We start from the raw sequence: 8,662 nt of genomic DNA, 5'->3' as shown, positions 1-8,662 counted from the left end.
GGGGGCCGTGACCTAGCAACAGACCGCAAATGAGGGTCTCCCGGCACCCTGCCACGCCCCCCAGCTCGTTCCTCCCTCCGGTGCACCTCAGCTCTCGCCTCCCAGCCTTCCCTCGGGCCAGGCGGCGCAGCCGGCGTCCTCGGCCAACAGCGGTCCGCTGCGTGCCTGCGAGCTACAGGGAGGGGACTGCCGCGTCCCCATCGGACCGGTGGGAGAACTGGGTCGTGGGAGGTTTGTCTCCCGCCAGGGGAGGAAGCATCGGCTCTTGCCCTCTTTCCCTGAGGGAAGGGCTGCTTTCAGTGCTGTGAAGCTGCAGTTTGGGCTACCCTGGGGCGTGCGCAGAGGTGGAGTCACGCCAGTAAACTGGCATCCGTTGGAAGGGTGAGGGGCACTTATCTTGAGTTCCATGTGACAACGTACTTTAACGGAAACAAGGCAACGAGTGGAGGGGAGGAATCTGTGGTTTAACGCTGGTCTTGACCTGGTGAGAACCACTAGCTGTCAGGGCACATTTTCCATACTTTTGCAAACCCTTTCCTCTTCTCCTTCCTGCTGTTTTGCTCACAGTGCTCTTCAAGTGGGTGTGTTTTGACCTATTTCTTCCTCTGCACGTGCCTAGTGAAGCACAAGGATGTTTAGTGCTGATTGGATAAGGTATTTCTTTATGGATTTGCAGATGCTCTTATGTATGGATACATGCCCCGAGGGCTTCACTTGGGTTGGCAAATAGTGCTTCCTAATGTGCTCGCCACTTTCAGGTTGCATTGGATTGGCTGCTGGGGAGGCTCCCTCAGCCTACCTGGGTCACCTCCATGATATTTCTTACTGTCATATGTTTTGTTTCCTTGTGTTCTCTCTCCCACGTGCAGTATAGGAGCACTGCACAGCCTGGGGCAGGAGAAAGCACTCTGCGCTTGCCAGAGAAAGCAGTCCATAGGGACCATGAGAGCAGTCACAGCCCAATGTAGTTCTTTGGTCGACCAGGTCTTGAAAAAGTGACCTCAAACCAGGTGGGGGTTGCATGCTGTGAACTCATGGCAAATGCTGTGGGTTCTGATGAGATGTCCTACAGCAACTTCCCAGATTTTCTGAAGCTCCTGGGACAGGCTTTAGCAAGTTGTCTCCTGGCAAAGAATCTCTGGAAGAAATATCGTGCAACCACAAATCGGTGACTAGACAAGCTATGTGAGGACTGGTGCTGACTACAGCTTGAGCGGTCAGTGCGGTGGAGAGCAGTCCCCTAGCATCTGGGGCAAGGGGACTGAGAGAAACTACAAAACAGATTTGTGCTGAGACAGGTTTTGGAGCAGAGATTTGGGCATGTATGGGCCTCGGGGCTGTTCTCGTAGTGCGACATAAAGATTAGGATCAGACTACGATGGTGGGTAGTAAAGCTAGAAAATGAGTGGAGAAGGGATGTTGTGACAGTCTGTATTTCTATAAATGCATTCATCTCTGTAAGTAATTCTTGAAGGGGGACAGTTCTGTTGCATTTTAATTCTAGGACCAGAGGTGGATGATAGACTGCATGGTGCATTGCATACACAGAGCCTGATTAGTCATCTCAATAATTGGATTGCCAGAAAGGAAGTCACTTTCATGATGCTGCAGCTTTCCATTCTGTTTATTCTGTGTTCTCCACAGTTTTGCTTTTCCCATGTTCAACAGTTGTTTCCTGCCATTTCCCGTAATTTTTATCTTTGTTTTTCTCTGGTTTTGCAAGCTGGGGTAGAGTCTGGCTGTAACATTTTCTTAGTTTAGTAGTGACTCAGGAGGTACATAGTTTCTCCTGGAACTTAAATAAGACTCCATTTTATTTTGATTTATTTTAGTTACTGCTTTGCATTTAAAGGTTTCTGTGGCTTTTATGTTTGGTTTGGGGAGAGATTTGTGTCTCGGGAGAGGTGATTTTGAACTGAAATAGAAAAAAAATCTGTTGACTTTTTGGTCACATGCATTGTTTTTGCTTGCAGGAGCATTCATTTGACTTCCTGATAGTCATCCTTTTCCAAAGCATTTTGACAGCCACTCATTGTTGTCAAATCATTGCTGATACCATTTGTGTGCAATAGGCTATAGCCCAGAGAAGTGATTCCTTATACTTTCTGCCAAATAAATTCATCAGTGTTGCAGAGTAGTGATTAACTTCTTACTTGTGCAGATTGTTTTGAAAACACCTAGGAACTAAACTCTTTTTGCACTGTATTAATTGTTCAAATTGACATTTGAATACTTGGATTTAGTTCAATATATTTAGGTGACAAACACCAGCTTTCAGTCTGTTGCTGTCTTGGACAGTTACAGTTGCCAGAAGAAACTAAAGTGAAATTACATTATTACATTACGTGGCAGAGTCAGAATTTGGGATTTTGCAGTTTGTTCCAGGTGGAGATGTATTCAGGTGTCTTAGACACAATTCTTTGTATTTCTTACACACACTGCCTTTAATGCAAGGGAATAAACCTGAGCAACAGGTCCTTTGTTCACAGCACTACATCTCCTACAGACCTCGGCTGCAAATGTGAATGCTTAGCTCTTCCTAGAGTTGATGCCTTGTGCAAGACTCCCAGAAAACAGACAAGCATGTAACTTGCAGCCAGCTGTGAAGTCAAATGACTACCTGAGTCATCACATAGTACCACCCTAGGAACGTTTTACGTCTAACTAGCTTCAGAGGTGCATTTGTTACTTGAGTTGGCCTCTCTGAGACAGTGACTCAGTCCTGCTACAGCAATTCATGTTCTTCACCCCGATGTTTTTCAGCTGCTCAAAGATCCGTGCCAGACTGTTACCAATACCCAGGTTAGCTAGTGTGAAATTAGCTCATGCCCGTGAACTTATGCACAAAAGATGCAGCTGCAGCGCAGGCATCCTGTCTGAAACAAAGGCAGGAATAGCATCAATTTCCTCAAGGTTTGCTACGCTCCTCTGCAGTGAATAGACCCAGCACCTTGTTCTGCAAAAATCTGGCACATCCCAAGGGTAGGTCCATCCTGTATCCTAAACAAAGGCAAGGCCTTTGATAAAGCCTAAAGATAAAGCAAGGCCAGAACAAAATAATACTGGACTACATAATTTAAGACTGTCATGAAATGTATGAGCAAGGGGACTGAAGTGAAGTCGCATCTGGTATTTCCCAACTTCTGACTCCTTTATTGTGCAACCTTAATGATTTTTTTTTATTGGTCTTGTGCCTATAATACTTAGGTGAATTGAAGGGCAAGAGCACAAGAGATAAGAGCTAATAAGAAGAAGATATAGCAGAGTTAAAAAAAATAATTTTAGAAAGCAGCTAATTTAGCTGTATACTTTAAAGCAGCTTGGTTTTGTAAAGGCCAGGGTGTGAAGGGTGAAGACCTAAGGAACCTCGTAGGAGAAGGGGCAAAAGTATGGGGGTGTTTTCAGCTCAAGGCAAGACAAATTACAGAGGACTGAACTTTGGTTCCCAGCTCAGAACACATTGAAAGCTATTTCAGCAGGCTACAGAGTGGGATAGTCCCTTAAGAATAGGCAAAACTTTCCTGTATTTAATGTGTTATTTTTAATACATGTGCATATAGGCTGTATAAAACTGCTGCTGAGAGCAGACTCCACCTCTGCTCATTCCCAGTGAGAGCCACCAAAAAAAACGGGAGCTGTTCTTCCAATAAAGGAAGCATCTTATTCTGATACAATGCTAAAAAACACACTGCAAGGTCCCTGAAGCACCATATAGAAAAGTTTCAGATTAGAAGTGGTCAGGATCGTAACGTTTGAAACAGGAGAGGACAAAGGAATTATTAACAACCCCTCCTTTCTTCTAGCATGATACACTGCTCTGGGCAAAGTACAACATAGATGCAGCACACAATTCCAGACAAAGTTATTTGTTGCATCATCTTTCCTACTGTGAGAATTACTTATTACCTTTCCTTTCAAATAACAATGTTCTGTCCTGTGCAGTTAGGTGCTGTAGTGTGCGGAGAAGATTTTCCAGGAGTCCCATGACTCTCTCCCGGGTTGGTCATATGAGGCGGGGCTTCATTTTGCCTCTGGCAGCAGCTCTTAAGGGGGGTAGTTCGTCCCCTCGTGGCTTTCACTGGGGCTGGCTGAAAGGGGGAAAGGAGAATCCTCCATCTGAAATAACTGCTGTGGCTTGCGGCTTGCTTGGCTTCCTCCCCGCCCCCCAGGTGACAGTCAGTTTGTCAATTAGCTGTTAATGCCTGGAGGCTGAGAGGCGCGGGAAAGGCTCATGCAGCGACGGGGGCGGCTCGCTGCCCCCCGCTTTGCGGGGGTCCCACCCCCCCGGGCTGCCGGGGCGGGCGCGGAGGGGGAAGGCGCCGGCCCAGGGGAGGAGGAGGAGGGAGGAGGAGGAGGAAACAGTGACTGCGGCTCCAGCTGAAAGTCACTCAGAGAAGATACAGTCGTTATTGCGGGGCGAGATGGAGCAGCGCTTTAGCTTTCTTCACGTGAGTGTCTGCCCCCCCTGGAAGGCTTTGGTAGAAATCGAGGAGGAATTTCAACAGACTCGAACCACAGAGCATCGCTGTCTAAACACACAACGTGCTTCCTTTTACGTTTTCTCTTCCAGATGGGGTTCAGCTGAAACAAGCCCTCCTCTTCACCCTTATCGTAAACACTATCGCGTGGAAATAAGGGGGAAGCTACTGACAGGCAGCCTGGACGGCCCTGATAAGCGAGAAGTTCTGTTCTGTCTCAGACTGAAAGATAAAGTATCTGCTCTATTGACGAGCGGTAAGTGAATACTCCTACTTTATAAAGTGTAGTTAGCTCTGGAAGCTGTTGTAGAGGCTGAGAGGATCTTTTGGATGCTGCCTGAACCCACAGGACTGGGCAGGCTCAAAGTGCTTGTTCCCGAGTTTGCCGGCATTTTTGCCGTGAGCCATCTTCCCACCACGCTCTTGTGTTATTCCAGACGGGAAAGCTTCCAGCTAAGCTGATGTACAGTCTATGCATGCTTCCAATTTTAAAACGTCCTTCAGGTAAATACTGATGGCAGCACCCGCCAACAGCATTGTTATTCAATGTAAATGACCGCGTATTCAAAGGCAGAGCTGGCTATTCCGATACATGAGCGTGTTCCTCGGTGAAAGCGTTCAAGGAATTAATTGAACTTCCAGGGGGATGAAGCCTGTCTCTACAAGCCTCCTTTGAAGAGAATACCATTTTAATCGGCTTTAGAGCTGGTGAGATGAGATGTTCCAGACCTTTCCCAAAGGTTCCTGGGAGCTTCCTGGTAAGAATTAACATCGCGGCGTAGCAGGGACCCCGTTACCGGTGGGAATAAGCCTGACAGACGCTGACGCCCCGCCGCCGGCGTTTGGATGCGCTTGATGCCGCACGCAGGAGGCCGGGCTGAGGAGGCGCTGCCCGGGGCCTCATGCGGGGCCGGGTCTCGCCGCCAGCCGAAGAAGGGCCCCCCGGGGGGCGGCGGGGTCAGCCGCGGGGAGCGGGGCCTCTCTCCGGCCGCAGCCGGGCAGCGCGGGAGGAGGCGCCCGTGTGGCGCAGGGGGTCCGGCGGGGTGCCGGGTACCGCCGCCCAGCCAGGTAGGCGGCCCGGTGGCTTCGGGAGGGGCGAGGGACGTGAGGGAAGGGGCCGTCCCCCTTCCCCCGGCGGCCCCTGGCGGCCGCGGGGCGGGGGAGCCGCTCGCCTCTTCCCGGCCTCCTGGAGCAGCTCCGCTCCTGAACCGGGGCGGCAGGCGGAGCAGGAGCCGGCCACAGCCCCAGCCCCGCGGGCAGCCGCCGGGCCGCATGCCGCCGCCCAGAGCCGCCCCGCAGGCGCCTCGGGGCCCCCCGCGGGCGGTGAGTCGCGGCGGGTGGGCGGGCGCAGGGTGGGGTGGGGTGGGGGGCGCGGGTCGGGGGCTTCGGGCCTGGGCAGGGCAGGGCGAGGCAGGGGGGAAAGCGGGCTCGTGCCGCCAGGAGAGCCCCGCGCAGGGGGAGCCTCCCGGCAGAGCGGTCCGGGAATAGAACTTGCGGGGAGGTTCGTGGCTTCTGCTAAGCTGCTCGGGTCCGGTAATCCCACCGCGCTGCCATGGCTGCTGGTCAGGCAGCTTCCCACAAAGGGTTGGTTTTAGCAGGGGTACCGAAAGGGAGGGAGTGCCCCTTGGAAATGCCGAAGGCCTAGAGGAGGGAACAATGGCTCTGTGGGTAGACTCTGCCTTAAGCTGTGCCAATCCATTACTTGTAGTTTAGGGAAGAAACAAACCCTGGAAGTTTCATGTTCTTTGCTTTTTTTAAAAGGCTTTGGATGATTATTTGGCAGCGGGGGTGGTGTTTCTATTTTAGTTATTGCTAGCTGTGAGATAAGTCCTGCTGTCCCTTCTTAAATTAAAACTTCCAGTGAGATGAACAGCTGATCTATTGGGATTTGCGGCTGTTGCACTGCTGTTACCCACTGGAAACTTTCTGTCCAGGTTTCTTAAGTTTTCGTCTCTCTCTTCACCCACTTTGTGCTGAACTACTCTTGCATACAATGTGGTTGCAAAACTACTTTGAAAGGACTAACAGTGTGGTGGGTTGATTACTTGTTTTAACCTGGCAATTCTGTTGCAGCTTAACTGTGTAAAAAGTTATTTGTAAAAATATGTAACTTCAGTTGTGGAGAATGCCATGGTACTAGGCTGATTACTCCTAAACTTAAAAAAACTAAGTTCAGGGAGGGCTTAAAGGAAAAGGAGATGTGTGTGGAGTGAGGCTTCCTACCCATCTGTTTCTGAATAGGAAATACTAGGTCCCAGAAGTGATATTTCTGAAACTAAAATAACTTTCCTTCCATATGTAATGTTGCACCAGTCATAACCTTGATTTTCCCACCTACATGACATAAACCTACGGATCTTTCTTTCCAGCTTGATGCAGTGCCTGCTCCTTTGGCATGTTTGTGTCTCTGCTGAAGTGATGCAGACACGAATTATTGCTGTTTATTAAAGCAGCAGTGTCAAACCATGGTCTCCCTGACGGTCGTCTTGCCTGTAGGAGCCCTCTCCTACTTGTGGGATGTACGAATCACCCCCTGAGACTCATGAGACTCCCAGTGTCCAGATACCTCCTTGTCAAAACCAGGAGGAAAGTTTCTCTGCGTAAGCAATTGCCTGTTGGGGAAGTGCCCGTGGGAGCAGCTGTAGAGTGTGTAGGCAGGACAGCAAAACCTGAAAGCTGGCAGGAAGACTGCAAGTGCCCGAGTCCTAAGTTGTAAAGGAGTGGGGGAATAGGTGCCTTGCGGTATTTTGGCTAGACAAGGTGATTGGTGAGACACTATTTCGATACGTACTGCATGGGCTGCTGGATAATGCCTTTGACAGTTGTGCAGGGGAAGCTGCCTGTCTGAAGAAGGAAATAGAGCAGCCGACGTGGTGACGGATCTCATTCGCGGTGACAAGCGCTTGAGGCACTTCTCCTTCACCACCTCCTCAGACCTTTGAAAGCTTACAGGCAGAGACAGTTTTAGAGGATTTTGGATGATTGCTTTCTTCCATGTGTGATCATTTTTGGACACAAGGTAGGGAGTGGGAATAGTCTTAACGATAGCTTCTTTGTGCCATTTTAGCCTGGGCTTGTTTACATTGTTAGTTTCTGGGCGCACTGTGATTAGTGCCTCTCAGTAAAGGTTTGATCTGTCCTCTCAAGACAGGCTTGGGAAAGTTCTTGTAAACCTGCTTTGGCTGATTTGTGGTTTTATGCTTCTTACATATTGCTTCATGTGCTACTGGGGGTTGGTTCAAGTATTTTGGCCTAGAAGAGGATGCAATCATATGGGTCATTTGAAGATAGAACTTGCAAGACCACCGGGAGTCTCCATGAGGCAGTCCAGACCAGTGCCTCAAAGGGGCTTGTGAGGAAAGGCTCTCATTTTTTTTCCTCCACAGTATAGCTTGAGCTGTAGTGCAGGATCTTGGTTTGTTTGTCTTTGTACCTTAACGTTAAGGTTATTTTACTTATAAACATGAAAGGTTGTTTTTACTGTCTGTATGATGCAAGATACTCCGCTGTGGCTCCCTAGTTAGGTGCATTTTAGGAATAGGCTCAAGATTACTTGAAATGTCTCTTCTTACAGACACCTTTCCTTAAGGATGCTTGCACTGTTGTAGCTAAATCAGTTGAAATGTGCATTGTGCATTTAAGAGAAGTCTAATTTATCAAGCTTATGAGAGTCTCTATTTTCTACCATCTATTTACTCAAAGACCAAGAGCTTTATAGCAGAATAAAAAGCCCCTAAACTTCCCCGTTAATCTGGTTTCTTCTTTTTCCATTTTTGCTGTGTTGTGTATGACTAGTTCTGTGCCTATTCATCGTCTTCGAGGGAAATGAAAATAAAACTTACTTATTTTATTATTTAGTTTGTGAACTTCTCGAAGTGTTAAATTTTTCTTTTATCTTCCTGCTACAGAAGAACCTAAAACCTCAGCTTTTCTTGATGTGTATTGGGGTCTGGAGGAAAATGACATGTGCAAGCTCTTGTTTTCTTTACAAGTCACCTTTCGGTAGCGTGTGGAAATTAATCTGCTCTCACTTTGCAGTTCAGTGTATTCATTACTGATATCAGTAGCTGCTAATTGTACAGAAAGGTTGAAAAGCTGAAAAGTGATATGCAGCATTAGCTGGTGTATACTATGAAGCAAAAATAGGGAACATGTGGCTTGCATGCCACTACCTTTTCAAGAAT

At 48.5% G+C, this 8,662-nt stretch overlaps 1 protein-coding gene across 2 annotated transcripts in view; it reads left to right on the top strand.

Annotated features, from left to right (window-relative positions):
- Window positions 1-5,041: 5,041 nt before the first annotated feature.
- Window positions 5,042-8,662, top strand: part of ST3GAL6 (ST3 beta-galactoside alpha-2,3-sialyltransferase 6) — a 42,573-nt gene continuing 38,952 nt past the window's right edge. For both annotated transcript variants that reach the window (XM_086478197.1, XM_086478195.1), the window contains exon 1: window positions 5,042-5,236. In XM_086478197.1, the coding sequence (XP_086334323.1) occupies window positions 5,197-5,236 (40 nt within the window). In that variant the 5' untranslated portion in view covers window positions 5,042-5,196. The remainder of the gene's footprint in view (window positions 5,237-8,662) is intronic.

This window comes from Leptosomus discolor, chromosome 1, assembly GCF_034619465.1.
Source record: "Leptosomus discolor isolate bLepDis1 chromosome 1, bLepDis1.hap2, whole genome shotgun sequence".
Lineage (NCBI taxonomy): Eukaryota > Metazoa > Chordata > Aves > Leptosomiformes > Leptosomidae > Leptosomus > Leptosomus discolor.
This window is presented reverse-complemented; position numbering and strand designations above follow the sequence as displayed.